Raw genomic sequence first — 16,964 nt, 5'->3', positions numbered from 1 at the left:
ATCAAGCCTACCATTCCTACTACAGCTGGTCGAACATGGGCAGAATCAACCTAACTCCCCTGCGAGTGCGGAAACGTGCTCTTGCCGACCTCCAAGCCAATCGAATACCGACTCCTCCTGTCTGGCTTGATGTTCTTGCCGACGTCCCTCCAGCCCAGATCTTGACTCGACAACAACCACAGCAGCATCCATTGGTGCAAGTACGGACACAGTCACTGCCAAATGGAAAGACCGCACAAGTCGCGATCGCGGTACCCACCAAGAAGCCAAGATCATCGAAACGATCTCGTATGTTCGCTCCAGTAGAGATCAAATACGAAGAAGATCAACTACGGAAACAGTTCTTCCAAGATCATCCCTGGGAGCTGGCTCGGCCTCGACAGGTGCTGGAAACGACGGGTAACCAGCATGCAGATTCAGACTACTCTGAGGGCCTGCAACAACCCATGGTACCGCTGTCTGGAGAATCAGTTGTCCAGAGACAACTACATCTCCTTCAGACAGTACCTGACATCACCATCGACCAAGCCTACGATATTGCTCGACGCGAATTCTATACCCTACGACGACAGGAAGAAACGAGAAGGAGAGTGTCGAAGGAGGAGGCCATGCATATGGGTGCACAGCCTGAAAAGAGCATATTGCAATGGTCTATGAAAATCGAGAACAAGCACTACGATGACTGGGAGCAGTGGAGCAAGTCACAAGTCATGGAACAGATTCAGCGCAGTGCTGCTTTCAGTGGTGCTGTTGCTCCTGAGGCGGAGCAGAAGGTCCTGGGAGGAGACGGTCAAGATCCAAGGAGGGGCGACCCCTTCGCTGCTGAGGCATCAAGGAGAGCAGGCATTGTGAGGGGGACAATATGAGCATTAGTATTCAAATGAGCTTTATTCTATGGCCTCAACTCCCTGGCTGGTTATGTACAGAAGTTCTCTTCGATCGAATGAATTTGGTCATACCTCTCTAGCGCTATCAAATGAGTCTACCAAATGGTACTACCTCATTGCTTTGCGCACTAGAAGCGGAAACTCATTGTTGAGTTGACTCGTGCGTGCCTCAATTATCACCGCACCTAGATACTGCTAGGAAGAGGTCGTGAAAGTGAGCATTGCACATCGGACGCCGCAGTGGGAATCATCCTATCAGGGCCTGTTACACACAGGTCCTGTCAAGGCAACGTCTACCATTTAGAAGAGTCTAGCTAGTTCAGTCGTTGTAATGTTCCGATACACGAACTGCGAACGGGCAGCTGTTGGACACTCGATATGAAGTGTTAGGCATTGGGAGTGATCAGATCCGGAGCTTCGTCCATAAGACCTATTGAAGGCCGGCTTTGAAAGCATCGAATATGAAGGGCAGGCTCTTCTGATGGGTATGCTGTCTTTTCCCCACCTGCCACGACGAGATACCGAATTTAGTGAAGAGTGATAAGCACATCACTAGCACAACCCAATAATGAGCACCAAAGGCGTGCACAGACAGTCTAACCGCAACCTCACAGCTGGTAGTCTTCCAAATGCCAAGCACTCCGATACTACGTTACCTCGGAGCCAAGCACGGCCAAGACAATCGACCCGCCGATAAGCATCTACAACACCATGTTCCAAAAGCGAATCCTGTTCTGCTTCGCACGCGAAGCCTGTCTAGCTCGACCTCAGCCTCTTGGCAAAGCCAAACTGCCTGCCATCTCCGCTTGTCAGTTCGACCGAAGAGGAAGGTGAGACTTTGACAACAGCAAGCTAGCAGGTCATGCATGAGCTCTTGCCGATCGCCAACCGGCACAAAATGGCAAGCACGCAGATATATAGGTGTCGCACGCAGCACATGGTCTCGGCCAGTCCTCCAGGTACAAGCGATACCACAACCTCATCATGAAGTTTTTCAACTGCTTGGCTCTAGCTGCTTCCGCTGCCCTTGTGGGAGCGGCCAAATTCTCCCAGGAGGAATATGACAGCGGTGCCGTGCATGAGTCGCTCATGGCCAAGAAGTTTGTGAGTGCTCGTTAGTCGGCATTCGGGTTATAGACTGACTGAGCAGGCCACATGGGACAGACGCCGAGCAGAGGGCACCTACAACTCCGAGCAATACCCATCGGTCGATAGTTTCGTCGAATGCGTGAATGGCGTCGCCACTGTCGTGCCAGGTGACGCGAACAACACCTTCAGGTGCAACAATGTAAGGACTGTTCGCACGTCTTGTGCAACATACACTAATCTAGCCAGGCCGATCTGTACAACTTCAAGACCCATGCCATGCTCGGCAGCTTCACCGGCTCCGGTTCTGGATCGTGGGGCTGGGTTTCGGACGATGGACGTGAGTTTGCCGCCATTGGCCAGGCCGACGGCACTGCATTTGTCGAGATTGGACCCAACGGTGAGATAATCTACCTCGGACGACTTCCTCAGTACTCCGAGATCCAGCGATACTCAGCATGGCGAGAAATCCGAGGCTACAAGAACTACATGATCATCGGCTCCGAGGCCTACGACCATGGTGTCCAGATCTTCGATATGACGAAGCTGCTTGACCTCGACCCCGCCAACCCGAAGAACTTCACGCTCGCGGAGCAAACTGGTCACTTCCTGGACTACAACATGCTCCCGTGGGGCCGCCTTCACAACGTCGTCGTGAATGAGGAGCTTGGCTATGCTGCGGCTCTTGGCGGTACTCCGAGGTACAACAGCAGTTGTGCGTCTGGCCTGGTGTACATTGATCTGAAGGACCCCTCGAACCCCACATCGCCAGGCTGTGCTGGACAGGACGGGTATGTTCACGATGCTCAATGTGTGGTGTATCGTGGACCAGATACCAGATACTACGGACGTGATATCTGCTATGGCTACAACGAGGACACTCTCACCATCTATGATGCGACGGACAAGGAAGGCTTCAATAGCAGTACAGTATTGTCCAAGCTGTCTTATGTTGGCGCCACGTACACTCATCAGGGTAAGTAGATTTCTTTCCACCGTGATATATCTACTCACATCATGTAGGTTGGCTCCTCGATCAAAACTGGCAAGAATACATCCTCCTCGACGACGAGTACGACGAAGACGAATACGCGGGACCAGCCGCCGACCAGTACCCAGTGACATACATAATTGACATCAAGAACCTCGAGAACCCGATTCAAACCGGCTACTACAAGTCGAAACACTTCGGCGTCGATCACAACCAATACGTCTTTGATGGCCTAGCGTACCAGTCCAACTACGGTATCGGTCTATCTGTGCTCGACATTTCTGGCATCCCTGAAGATCCAACCGGAGGCAACGTGGAAGAGGTGGCTTGGTTTGATGTGTACCCTGAAGACGACGCTGAGCCAAAGGGAGGCGTGATTGATTGGGTAGGTACGTGGTCGCACTGGGGTGGATTCCCGAGTGGATATATTATGGTCAATACTATTGAGCGTGGAGTGTTCGTGGTGAAGATGAAGGGTTTTGAGGGACGTGCGAGGGGGAAGAGGCATAATGCTCCGAGGAGGATCAGGTAGATGGTCGGCGGTCAGGAGCTGAAGGACTTATCGTAAAGGCTAATGTTGACGTGAGATATGGTCGCGCTGACGACCCTAAACACTACAGTAGTCAAAAGCTGGTATCGGAAGAAATCACGGCGCTCCTCTGTGTCCCGTAAATGGCATTGCCTGTTTAGCAACTTTTGTGTTTTCATGTTCTGCGAGCGCACATGCAGCATGTGCACCTTGTGATTTGAGCCAAAAAGGGCTCACGAATAAAAATGCTTGGAAGCAGGTGGAACGAATGTAAAAGAACTCGGCGAGCTAGTAGCGACCTCTACAAGACATTCAGTCAACTATTCAAAACGACTGCTCTGTGATAGCTAATACAAGTTACAGTGGCGTAGCCCATGTGCCACATTGTGACCAGTGTTCTCAGTCTCCAATGTGACTTGTAGTCAAGTTTGCACGAGTACATCATTTGACCTACCTTATAGGCAGGAGCGGCGAAATCCGGGGACTGGCTATAGTCTGGTAGTCGACCACCACGGGCGTAGAGAACCCCTGACGTAGATGATGGCAAGCCCGTGAACTGCAAAATAGGCACCTGGGACTGCCGGAGTTGACCACCTCGAGCTCCAGAGGTCACGGACATCCATCCAAATCTCCTGGCTGCACAGCCGCCTAGGACGCCTAAGCTTTAAGGGTTGGGATGCCGTTAATCCTTGTGGCTACCTACGGTAGCGGGCGCGGTAACGTCTCATGAATTTTGGCCGCAGCCACAACGCTCACGGCGAATCCTGCGAGACTGTCAACTGCCTAATGGTACAGGAACAGCGGACGGCTTTACTGTGTAGCTATATCAAACGCATGGAGAATGGTCCTACATGCATGTACACGAGAAGGGAATACCTATAGTGTGTACTGTACTTGCGACTCTGGCTTATAAAAGCATGGAGCTACCACATGAACCCGCCTCCGCAGATTGCTGTTCACGCATTCTGGGCAGACCCGAGGAATCATCACGCAAACCAAGCTCTATGCCTTGCCATATCCGAGCCACCACAACGACTGGTTGGGGACGGCATATATGTATCGTCAACGACTTCCTTGACCTCTTCGTTTATGCCTTCAAACATTGGCAGTGGCTTTTTGGGAAGCGAGTTTGGACTGTCCATTGCAAAGCAGCACGACTCGCTGTGAGGATAAAGATAACTTATGTTGGCGAAAGACTTGCTCACTACGCCGGAGCCGTTCTCGATGGAGACGTCGAAGACCTGTAACAGCTCGTGTCAGTGTTTTCATTCATCTACCTTTTCGCTTGATGTATTATGTATGGGCGCAATATCTGCAACATTGCCATCTCCTGGCGTAAATTCCGAAGTGTGAAACGTACCAGTATCGGGCCCGGAAACCATGAAGTCCTTCCATTCTCTTGACCAGATTGGTTTTATCCGAAATCGATAAGGTATCTTGAGGCACAAGTTCTGGAGATGTATGTGATCTTTTGGATCCATCAGCTGCAGAATTTCTTTCTGTACCTCTGCAGCAAAGACCACATCCATTTCTCCGCTGAAAACTGACATCATGCTCGTGCCACGGAAAAGGTTTCTTGCTAAACCGATGGGTTTCGAAAGACGAGGTCGGTAGTCCTCCAAGAACGGCGGCTGACTCGCTTCGACATTTCGAAGATTTGGCAGTGCGTGGACTAAGATCTTGAGTTGACGCAGTGGTAGCTGCTGGACTCGAAGTGTACTGACGCCGATCAAGAAGCTTTTCAGGCTTGCGGAAGGCGGATCTCGATACAGCCACAGCAAGTATGATCGGAGTTCCACAATCTTGCCTCTGTCTTTTGCAAGCACTGCCTTCGTATCGTGGTTGGAGAGACGGCTGACAAGAAATAGTGCAGCGGGAAAGGTCGTCCTGTAGACGGGAAGAAGGCACTGGCATTGCTCAGAGTAGCCGAAGTTTAGTGTGATTGTCGTGAATCCAATGACGGCTTCGGTAATCACCTTGCGCTGCAACTCTCGGGGGAGCTCGAGAAAGCGGAAGTGGTTGCTGCCATTGTCAGCGATTTCCTGCATTTTTTCGATGTGATGGCAGGTCTTGTGAAGGGGCCAAGTGTAGATATGACAAGGTTGGCACCATGTATGGAAGCGGGAGAAGGAAGTTTGATCACCAATATACACTGTCTTGGTTCTTCGTACAGCTGTGCAACCATGGCCGGATGTTATGCTCAAATTCTAAGACATTGTGCTACATGACATTCTGGCTCGTCTGTTCTCGCGACTCGCTCACGGTCATCAGACCTGGGGAAAAGCTGATGGCATGATTGTAGGTTTTGAGGCTCCTGGCAGCGACAATCATACTTAGGCTGCTTGGGAGAACACTCCTTTACCTCTAGTAGTTCAGGTGTCGCGATCGAGTATGCCCTTCACCCTTGGAAAGCCCGACAGACCAGTACAACGGGCGATGAAATCTTCTCCACCACTCGACTTTGAGCAATCGCTATTGAGCGGGGCGGTGCGCTGCAGCACCTTGCAACATAGACATTCATGCATGTGGTCGTGTGGGATCGGATACCGTTATATGCGTCAGCTATCCGGTCGAAGAAGATACGCCACGCAGATTAGGCCAGTATGTAGCCGATCTGAGCACTGCAGCTTGCATTCAATATATGATGGCTATGCGATGTAGAAAGATAAAGTGACACGTAGGGTGGCAGCCAGGTGCCGTTGCATGATGATCACGTGATCTCAACATACCATTCTGGCTGTAGCAACCTACTCATGTTGCATTTGTCTTCCAGGCTTACAGTCGCACCCCAGAAGTGCGGCTTCAGCGATGCTACTCGGGCATTCGACAATACTGCCCGCTTATTTGGCGGTCCAGTCGCGCCGTAGCATGCCTCGAATACAGCTCGACCTACTCCCGTCATGCCGGCGATCAGCACTTGGTGTCCCTTGACGAGAGCCAGGTCGCAGATCTGACGTCGAGACGGCCACTCAGCAAGAGACACGAGGCCAAGATGGACTGGACACTCATACAGGATGTCGAAAGAGCAAGGACAGCTGGCTTCTGATCTGAAAGAATCTGCTCGGCTACCTAGAGATTGCTTCTCAGTAGCCTAGAGAACGCCCTTCCCAGGCACGAATACCTAGACCTTTGCTGGATGAGATATAGGCTATTCAAAGGCCGCCGCAAAGCCCCATGCCAGACCCGTGCCGATAGCGTGAAGTCTCAGACCCGAACGCTGGCACATCCCGTCCGTTGCTTGTGTGGCCCTCCCTCTCTGACATGACGATATACCCGAGAAGCATGGATCTCTGGCACAGAAAGTGGCGTCATGGTGGCTACAGGGAGATAACAGAAAAGTGACGGTCGTCGCCGAAACCAGAACGCACGCTCCCCATCGTATCACAAGAAACGCTCCTTGACAGGATCTATATACCTTAAATACTGTTGGGCGTACGCCGTCATTATTGGACAAGAGCATGATGCACAGCTTACTTACAGTTTATGACACACACAATACCTGTGAGCCCCTGGGAAGAGGCTGGTCTTCCGTTGAAAATCCTGTTTACAACCAGAAGCCCTGAAGCTTGGTTCCGTCATCCATCGAGGAAAGGCATTTGAAGGGTCCTGCACAGGGAATGGAAGCTTTGTGCGGTGAGACCGTCCGGTTGGTGCATGCACAGTGTTGTCAACATGGCACTACAACGATCAACCCGGCAGCAACAACGCGCACAGGGGCCATCCATAAAGACCTACAGCCATACCTTGTGAATCCACAGCTTGCTACCCTTGAGGTGTGGTTGGACACGTGCGAACGCTACAAACAGATATTCACAGCTTCGAAATCATCGATCTTGCTGCTTCAGGAAGAGATATTAGAGCTTAGTAGGCAGGGATGGGGCTTGGCTGTGCTCTTGGTATATATCTCGAGTATCATCGAAAGCTTTGTTCTAGTTCTCCGTGCTTGAGCTCTATCTTCTGTAGACTGTCATATCGATCCTTTATCTTCGTCAAAGCATCGACATACGACCATAAGACGATAGCGACATGTCATCTCAATCTTGAGCAGTACATACTGACGTTTGTGATGGTCTTATGCATCACCCGTACAGTGATATGTCGTCTCCACCACCCATTAGGGCCCTTGCAACAATGTCGAACTGGTGAAGCAGAAGTCTCGATCCAAATTGCTACTGTCAAAGCGTCAAAGGACTCGTAGCCGCGGATATGGCGGATACTGAGAGCGCAACTCCCGAAGTCCAGAGTCAGCATTAATGCATGCTTAAGGCAAGCTCCATTCAGTCCTGGACGCCTGCAGTACGCCGACCACCCGTTCTACAACGGTTGGGCAGCTTCGACAGCTTTACGAATGCCTTGAATATGGATCAGCTTAGTAGCACGGGAAGGGCACAGCGTACGACGCCGATTGCGAATCACTTGAGAACATTGTTCGTATACACTATCTACCGACTAGCTCGCCAACCTCGAACAATCACCATGCTCACCAAGACGACCTCTCACGGTCATTGACCATTGCAATGTCATATCCAACTTGGCACGAAAGAGTCCATACTGTACCTTCGTCGACTCTCAGCTTCGGATCGCCGACGAGGTCGATGGCTTCGACAACATCAAGCAAAATCCTACTGACAGCTCTCGCCACGTGAAGGCGGTCGACATCGAGAACCTAAAAGCAAAACAGCAGCAGGCCTAACAGCGCTCAGAACCTTTTCAGGATGGATTACCCTCGCCTGTTTCGCCCTGCCGCAACAAGAAAAGCAAACAGCAGCCAGACTCACACACCTCAGAACCCAAACGGGACATTTTGGCTTCGGGTGTTTTGTCCTGCCGCGAAACAGAAAGCAAACAGCAGCCAGCCGAACAGAGCTCAGAACCTTTTCAGGATGGATTACCCTCGCCTGTTTTGGCCTGCCGCGAACAAGAACGCACGACCAAATCAAAGCAAAAACACAAAAGCAAAACTCCGACATCACCACGACTCGTACCGGTCCCATCGAACACGCCAGGTATTCCCACGTCTTGCGAGTGATTGAGCCATTCGAAGATCGTGGACGTCCCAGTCGCTCTGCATGGCTAATCGACACTTAGCCGACCAGGCCTCTTCCTCGCTGAGGCGGTAAGTCCTGCAGCAGAAGAGACGACGCAGAAATCGAGTGATGGATCCCATGTTGGAGGAGTTACTGAACAGAGTATTGTTGTTAGCAACAGTTGAGTGCAATCAGCAAAGGCTTAGAACAGGTCAATGTTGGGTCACAAGTATACCGTGTCGGTCACTGGAGGAGAAAAAGGAAAGAGAAGTCCAGGATGATGGGCGATGTTGCCATGCTCAGCTTTCCAGCCAGTATGCCAAGAGCGATTCCATTGCTTTCTCGCGATGGGAAGTCTGCCCGCAGCACAGCCGACCACATGCTTGCGCAAATCGAAGGTGTGGGTATCTATCGGGTGCACCTCCTCTGCACAGTGAGCCGGCGCAGACGATCGTTCTTTGCTACGTGGGACTCCGTACGCGTGGGGCAGAAATACGAGTCTCGGAGAATCCACTCTTTTCGCGAGCATGTGGCAGACTTGCACGCGTTCGACGCGTCTGGCGCGCCCGTGTTGTACACTGTGCAATGCGAGATCAAAGATTGAGATGTACTTATGAGACGCGAAAGCTTTGCATGTACAAAGCCCATACAGTACCAACATTGTGGTCTGCTGCACTTGCGACGTGAACGAGTGCGAAGAGAATGCTGCTTGGGGTCCGTAACAGTCGGCATTGATGATAGTTTTCTTGACTCGAGGTAAATGTTTTTCCTCTTTGGTACCAGCAACAATAGATGCAATCTCCCGTCCTGGCGATCTTTTGGGACCGGTTGTGGGCCAGCATCCTCCGAGAAGCCTCTCGCTTTTTTGGCCTCGGACAACACCTCCGCTGTGTCTCCGCCCGGAAGAACCAAAGTGACTCCTCAACATGCCCGCTGTGTGCTTGAAGCAGTTTGTCTGGTTGGCCGTGCGTAATTTGGTGGGCTTGTCTTTCAGTGCAAGCCAGAATCAGCTTTGTTAGAACACTGGCATGGAGAAAGGTCTGCGCACGTCGGCTGGTGTGCTCGCCTGACATGAATCTACCACATGGCAGTCGCACGAAAGGACAAAGACACTAGCATCATGCACGTCACAAGCGGACTTCATGCGAGATCGATCAGATCTTAGCGTAACGTGCCAGTGAGCGGAGATCGACGATCCACAGTCATAGACTTGCCTCACGCCATGTGCAGCAATGTCTCAGATGCCTTGCTTTAGCGAGAGTCAAATCATACCTCTGGGCTGAAGCTTCGAAACACGATCTCATTGCTACAGCAGCTTTCAGCAGTGATTGAAGAGAGTGTGACTTGAGAGGTAGCATCGCTCGTGCACATGCTCAATTCAAAAGACCGTGATGCATTTGTCATGATCGCCGACTTCAACCCACTTCGGCTTCCTCCAGGTTTTGAGTTTAGAGGCAGTGCCGGATCCACTCTTTAACGCGTCTAGCGTCCCTCCACTAGCAGCGTGCATTGGCAGAACAGAACATGTGCAAGATGCAGGGCAGCTTAGCTATGTTACAAGTCCTGATTGAGGTGCAACATTCAGGTTCAGTGGCCGGACATTGTGAGCCCAGAATCGAGCTGTTCATACTTCTATGCTACATCATGGCTGCACATCATCGGTTGCAGTTGGAAGAGCACAACCCGGCTGCAGCGACTCGTTCTGTCGTTCACATGTTCGGCGCGTTCTTCAACGCGCGGAGTCCTAGACTCCTAGCAGAGACCCGCACCCCATACGAAATCATACGAGACCATACGAGATCATACAGGACGTCTGCCAGTCGCGCCCCCGCGTTGGTTTGCCCATCAAAAACGATACCAGATCATACGAAATGTCCACTGTGTCTCCGCCGCCGGTGTCCTTTTTCGACCCCAGTCTATCCATCGCCCCTCCTGTTCGTCCCATATAGTTCGTCGATCGCTCTTTCTCCAGCCTCTCAACGACTGTCCCCATCGGCGCAATGCGAAAGAGCACATGTGAGCAAAATTTTGCGTGGTTGATCCAGCTGGAAAAGCGCACCTTGGCCAAACTTCTCAGGTTCAAATACCTCGCGTGCCCGTCCTCCCTCTCTGATTCCTTTCTTCTTCCTCAGAGCTGCTTCAACGCCCACACGCGCACTGAGACTGATCTGGTGACCCCAAGTTGAAAGCTTAATACATTATCATACACGGCTTGATTGTAGGCTCTTTGCATACTGTATCCTCGGTCCAAGATGGCTTTCAGTCCTCGAGCCATCTTGCTGTCTCTCTGCTGTTTCCGCAAGGTTCAGCGGGATGACTGTGCGCCCTTGCCAGTAACTCCGGTTGCTGAGCTGCCTCCTCTTCGGAGGGAATGGCAGGAACAGTGCATATCATCCCATCAATACAGCCCCTGGCTTCGCTAGACGGCGTCATTCGTGGCGTGCAGTTGAGGACGTGACTCCGTTGGGCGGCGATTATGTCCTCTGTAACAGGACCCGAACGGTATGTTTGCAACCCATTCTTGAACTGAGACTGATCTTTCCAGGGTTTGAGTGACACTCTTATTTTTGGAACCCAAGCCCAGGTGGACCGAGCTGAGCATACACTCAGACGCACCTGGCACTCTTTTCATCATTCTCGTTGTCTTGCACAATGATCTGAGGAAGGGAACAGCTCGATCGCAGGTGGTAGGGTATGACATGTTGAGGTCACTGTCTGTTCTTCGGCACAGAAGCAGCTAAAGGTCTCGTTCCGGCGGCTGTGAATAGGCTGTCGAGTGCTGTATATCGACGGTGAGGTGAGTACTGATATCAAACATGTTTATAGTTAGTTCTCCAGGTTTTCCGTTACTTTGACAACGTCTCGTGATCTGAATACTCGTTGGGTTTTTCTTGACTGTTGTTGACTGCCTAGTATGAACAATGTTTTGTAGAGATGATGAAGACATGATGGCTCTGGCGTCACCGCTGGCTACGTAGCAACTTCCCCTGCTGCAGTATACAGATCCCAGAGAAGGAACGCGTATGACGTCTAGGAAGTCCTTGCTGCACGTCCACCCTGACATTGACACTGTTCAATGCTTCACTTTAATCTTGATCTCTGGCATGTAATTCTGTCTTTTGACGTGCTACTTGCTCTACGCTCTTCAACCCCTAACCGTTTTCTGCTCATGGAACGCTACATACTAAGATCTTGACGACTTGTTCCGCAATGCCCCAACCGAGACACCGACCCTAGCTTGATTATGACCTCGTCACTGAGCGGGATTTAGCTTGCGATGCGAAGTACTTCACCTTCACCTTGACCTCACATCAACATCGCGGCCATAACAGTTAGCATTGACGACACGCAGCACTTTCGACTAAAGCATATACGCTATTTCGCCCGCCTAGCCACCTAACTCTACATCCCTTCATCGTCCTCACCACACCTTTTTTCCGATGCCCACCTTGGCGACGCCGTCTGGCCGCAGCGAAAGGGGTGCCAGACCGGAACATTCAGATCGAGTGGGAATACACAAGAGGTTTGGATGTTCATGAGGCCTCTAAGAGAAGCTTTTGGTCAGTGCTAAGTAGCCAAATTCTACCAGACTCTTCTTGTTCGAAAGCAAAAAGGGTTAAGGGGCTTCGGATCGCATTTCTATAGGCAAATACAGCACTTTTCTATTGGCTTTTGTGTGACAAATATCCAACAACCACCCGCCTACCGCTCATCACCCTCACTCCAAGCCTCCTCGATCTCCTGACGAGCTGTGGCTGCGCTCTCGGGGAGTGTCCGACACATCTTATCATCCCACGTTCGTCTGTCATCTGTGCATCGATCCTCCGAAGCAGTAGCGACAAAAGGCACCCACTCTCCGCCTCGAATCACGATTTCTCTTGCCACTTTTCTGTCAATGCCATGCTTTCGCATAACCTGTTCCAGCCGCTTGAGATCGAAGTCTTCACCGATATGCTTGAAGAAGACGTGGATCAGATCAGCGTAGAATCGTTGCCAGCGGATGACTGTTCTGTTGGCTTGTTGCTTATAGTGCTCGTGATGCTTGACTGTCTCGTAAAATGTAGTTACATTGTGTTGGAAGGCAGATTTGTGCTTGCAAACAGGAGTGGCATCGCGCACATGAGCCTCTTTGCGGCAGTGAAGCGAGTCAGCAACTGGAACCTGCGGTGCTTGACGCCCTTCAGTCAGTTGCTCGTGTTCAAGCGACAGCTTGCGGTGCTGAAGGATGAGGGAGTCGTATAGATTGACGAATGGTTTGAAACTATGGTCGAGCTTCTGGGCTTGCTGCTTCGAAGCTTGGAGTTGAGCCTGCAGATTCTCTTTCGCTTGTATAGCCTTCTCTGCCTCCTTTTGTGCAAGGTTCGCGGTCACCTGAATCTCATCGATTCTTTTGTTGGCTTTCTCGGCATCCGTGGTCCTTGCGCTAACCATGTCCCGGCGCAACTTGTTCATATTGGACTTGTATCGGGTATCCGCCGTTTTAGCTTCTTGCTTGTGAGTGACGAGCTCCTCGCGTGGTTCCGACAGCAGCCTCTCAAGATCGGTGACTGTTGTTCTCAACGTTGCCGCTTCCTGTTCGAATGCTTTCTGACGCGTGGTGTCCTCCTCGGGTAATGTTAGAGTCGCTGCCATATTAGTCTTGTCGCAGTCAGCGGACTTGAGCTGTTTCTTCTTCTCGTCATTCAGAGACTGCAGCAAGGTCTTGTTCCTTGTCTCGAGATCCTTGACCTCTTGTTGATGGCGTTGCTTTTCGTCATTCAGTAACCGCTGCAACTTGCTAATCTGGTTCCGAAGATCACCGACGATCACTCGATGATCTCTCTTGGTCTCAAGCAACTGCCGAAGCTGCTTCTCCTGACCCGTAGATCTAGTTCTGTCCTCGCTAAGACTTGCTTTCAGACTCTTATGCTCGCTCTTAAGGAAGTCATAATTCTGCTGTAGGATCGCGATTTGCTCTTGCGCCCCTTTGAGCGATGCCTGCTCCTTTTCCAAGTTTGCGCGAAGTGTGAGAGTATCGTTTTGGGAGCTCACAACTTCTGCTCTCTGTAATGCTAGCGATTGCTCCAGTGTAGATTTGTCTTGGCGTAGGGTACCGCTTGCTTGTAGTGCTATCGCAAGCTCAGTTTTCAGTGTATCAACGTCAACATTCCGCAGATGTTGGGCCTCTTCGAGAGATACCTTGAGCTTCTGTATCTCTGCTTCTAGCTCCACTTGCTTCTTTGGTATATGCTCTGTTTTGCAACTATGGTATTTGTTTTTCTCTGCAACTGAGTGTCGAGCTGATCTACCAGCTTCTACACTCATTTCTCTGTCTTCCGGTCTCGAGTCGACTGATATTAGATCGGCAGACAGATCGCTGGTGGAATCGTGACAGTGGTCAGAGGCTGGCGGTGAGGGTAGAGGTTTCTTATGATGGACACCCCAATGCGGTTCGGTAGGCGTGAGATCAGGGCAGGGAGTCGGACTATATGGTCGTCTTGTCTGGCTATGCTGAGGTTCGTGCTCATCTGATACTGCCTGATCTTGGTCCTGGTCTCGAGAGGTCAGGTTTTGAGGTACGGTGCTGTCGACAGAAACGAATATACTCGTGTCGACCGTATCAGGCTCGGCCGGACGGCTGATATCGTGTGCGATAGCAGGGTGCGGTGTAACAAATGTGTCTGCGTTCTCAATCGGATTGGTAGGCTTTTCTAGCTGTGGTGGGACGTCCTTATCTGGCTCTTTATGCATGCAACGCCTCTTCTGTTTGTTAGCTCGCGAATGGTCCGAAAGCAGCAAAAGACGTACCTTCGCTTTATGACACCCATCACATGCCTCTCGTCGCCTCTTCAATGAAGAGGATGTCTTCGTCGAAGTAGTGGCTGCGATTTCCAGCTCTTTCCGACCTTCGACGTCAACGGTAATTGTGTCTATATCGTCCATTATCTTCTTTCTGCTGGAAGACACTGTACCTACTGCTAGGTGCTGTTGTCCCAGATCAGGACTACGAGTCTGATCCACATCTCGCGAAGCGCTACCATCTGCTTCTGGTCTTAAGTGGCTCGGAAGCTTCAATATCACCACTTTCGTAAGAGATGCGCCATGATCATCGTTTTCCTGCTCAGCAGGGTCGTCAAGGTCGTCATGTATCGTTGTTTGGGAGAGCACTGGAATATTAGGTTGACCTGGACGTCCTTCGGCTAATGCCTTTCTCTGAATCTTTTGTCTCTCTCCGCCCTTCCAAGATTCACGACGGAGATATAGCCGACTGCGCAATGCGGAGAGTAGCGTGTCGTTAGGAAGATCCTCAGGGAATAAGTGCTCGCTGCTGGATTTGAGGAGCGTGACAGCTATGTTGACTTGCTCTGACGGAATTGCAGAGAATAATTCGTCAATATTGCTCCACACTGGGCATATCATCATCTCTTTATGAGTCTCCTGGCCATGTATCTATAGTCCTGGTCAGTCTCCCTCTAGTGATCTCCTAAAGAGTACTTTACCAATAGCTCTGCCCACTGGTCTTGAGTGAAGTTGAGGGATGTTTTGAACCATTCGTGAGTTCCGTTGGTCAGAGAGATTGGCTGCAAGCACTCCATTGTGAACGCAGTTGTACACGTTATTCCTTGCAGTCAGGTTCTGGCAGCTTGCCTCCGCATGTATCTAGTAGAGCAAGTCCGAATGTCGGTCCTCTTACATCAATGTGGTGTATGTAAAAGAAGGCTGGCCTGCCTGAAGTAATGTCCTCCTGGATTAAAAGTATACACTACCGTAGGGGCACAGATTGAGAAAACGTTCGAGCATGTCTTGACGCCGCAAAAACTTCACGGGCTATATGTCAGTGCAAACATGAAGCAAGACTAGATCAGCCGGAAAGCGGTGGAGCTCGCCACTAATGGTGTCTGCGAACAAGTGAAACTGCCAGATGATCAGGATTGTTTTCTTGCTCCAAGTTCTGCCTGTTGTTAGCCACCTTCTGCTTCAGCATAGGACTGTACAGTCTACTTACCGATTCATGAGAGCACACTGCTCAGTATACATTCTCGACCAGCGACTATTTGAGCGCTCACCCCGCGGATGCGGATTATGGAGCATCAATACCCAGTAGCCTCACGCTATGCAGACGTGCAGCCAGAAGACCCAGTAGAAAGTGGTCGAAAGCAATAGACAGGCGACGATTCATAGCTACTACAAAGGGGGCTTGCATTAGCGTGTCTCATATCGGTTGCATTTCGTATCCAAGGCGGCTGTTTCTGCACTAGTGCTGCTTCGAGAGCATAGATACAGCTTCCCACAATTTCAGTCCATGATTTGCGTTTGCTCGGTACTTCCAACCTGTCGCTGAGGGCTGTCTGTGCTCTCGAGACTGGAAGAAACCGCAGATGCAACTGACGACCATAGCATGAGAGAACAACGGAATATGCCCCTTTCGTCGCAGGGTTGCTAATGTCTTAGTTTACCTAGATTTTGATTAGATGCCAGCCGCAGTTGCATATGTCTCGGGCTACAGTGTAAACTATTGCAGCTCGCTTCGTAGGCTTGTGGATCGTGACCGTATCGAGGCATATGCTATGGTGTCACGTCCAAACAAAGGGAGTCTGTAACGGTCAACAGCCATCACGCTGCTCCAGATGAAGTCAAAGAGAGCAAGATGTACGCTTGGTTCAGTGATATGAGATATCGGGTTGAGACAAAGCCTCGGATCCGTATGCGGACCTTTCAACCGTGGCAAAACGCGACGCTACTGATGCATCAGAGTGACCGTCCCATTTGGCTGCCGAAGTAGGAGAAAGATCTGAATGGTTCGATACAAGTTCTGGTCGCTCGTACTCAATAGAGAAACTGGCCCCGGCCTCGGCTTTGGACACTAATACAGCTTTTAGGAGATCGATTCTTGTATTCGAACTTCGAAACGAGTGCTTGTTGCGATTACTGAGCTTCAGAGCGGAATAAGTAGGGTTTTGAGATGAATGAATCGAAGTGCTCTTCCGGTTTGGAAGTTTGTGAAGCTCAGTCTTCTCATCAGTACAGGTACGAGTTTTGAAGTAGAAGGCTCGACCCTGAGTCGCTTCCTCAGGCGCTTAACTGCAGTGTCCCTGCGTTAGTGTTTCAGCTAAACGCGTCCAACGCAGGCACCCACCACTGTGTCGTCTTCGATGCTCGTGCTAGCCCACCATGTAGGTACCTCCTGCGCTGATTTCTCGGCGTTGTGATGCTTCCCACCTGGTCCTTTGTCGTACTTCATGCATTCGAGATTAGAAAAGTGCTTAGCTATGAGCACTTCATACCAGGCATCGAAGGCAGAAAGTAAATCAGACTTCCGCGGTTGCGAGCTAGAGCGGGCTCTCGTTTGATATTATCCAATGTGACACTTGGCTACCGAACATTACCGCCAGATACCAGAAAACCAAATCAGTTTGCACGCTATCCGCCCAGTCAACAGGCAATAAGCTCGGAAATATGTCCTT

The 16,964-nt window shown here is 50.9% G+C and overlaps 4 protein-coding genes across 4 annotated transcripts; 2 read left to right on the top strand and 2 right to left on the bottom strand.

The window, feature by feature from the left end:
• Positions 1-35: 35 nt before the first annotated feature.
• On the top strand, positions 36-866 carry RSM25 (mitochondrial ribosomal small subunit component; the record flags this gene model as incomplete). Its single annotated transcript, XM_064870390.1, has 1 exon — positions 36-866. One exon carries the CDS (start codon positions 36-38, stop codon positions 864-866), a length of 831 nt encoding a protein of 276 aa, XP_064732843.1.
• A 1,005-nt stretch (positions 867-1,871) lies between these two features.
• On the top strand, positions 1,872-3,496 carry PMZ80_001952 (uncharacterized protein; the record flags this gene model as incomplete). Its single annotated transcript, XM_064870389.1, has 4 exons — positions 1,872-1,991; positions 2,038-2,175; positions 2,223-2,949; positions 2,997-3,496. 4 exons carry the CDS (start codon positions 1,872-1,874, stop codon positions 3,494-3,496), a joined length of 1,485 nt encoding a protein of 494 aa, XP_064732842.1.
• A 1,262-nt stretch (positions 3,497-4,758) lies between these two features.
• Positions 4,759-5,541, bottom strand: PMZ80_001951 (uncharacterized protein; the record flags this gene model as incomplete). The annotated part of the gene is made up of 1 exon (XM_064870388.1): positions 4,759-5,541. One exon carries the CDS (start codon positions 5,539-5,541, stop codon positions 4,759-4,761), a length of 783 nt encoding a protein of 260 aa, XP_064732841.1.
• Positions 5,542-12,222: 6,681 nt separating this feature from the next.
• PMZ80_001950 (uncharacterized protein) lies at positions 12,223-15,095 on the bottom strand (the record flags this gene model as incomplete). Its single annotated transcript, XM_064870387.1, has 3 exons — positions 12,223-14,262; positions 14,308-14,949; positions 15,000-15,095. 3 exons carry the CDS (start codon positions 15,093-15,095, stop codon positions 12,223-12,225), a joined length of 2,778 nt encoding a protein of 925 aa, XP_064732840.1.
• Positions 15,096-16,964: the final 1,869 nt, after the last annotated feature.

This window comes from Knufia obscura (assembly GCF_036327395.1).
Source record: "Knufia obscura strain CCFEE 5817 isolate CBS 148926 chromosome Unknown scaffold_2, whole genome shotgun sequence".
Classification (NCBI taxonomy): Eukaryota; Fungi; Ascomycota; class Eurotiomycetes; order Chaetothyriales; family Trichomeriaceae; genus Knufia; species Knufia obscura.
The sequence above is the reverse complement of the archived record's forward strand: the minus strand, read 5'-3'. Positions and strand labels throughout refer to the sequence as shown.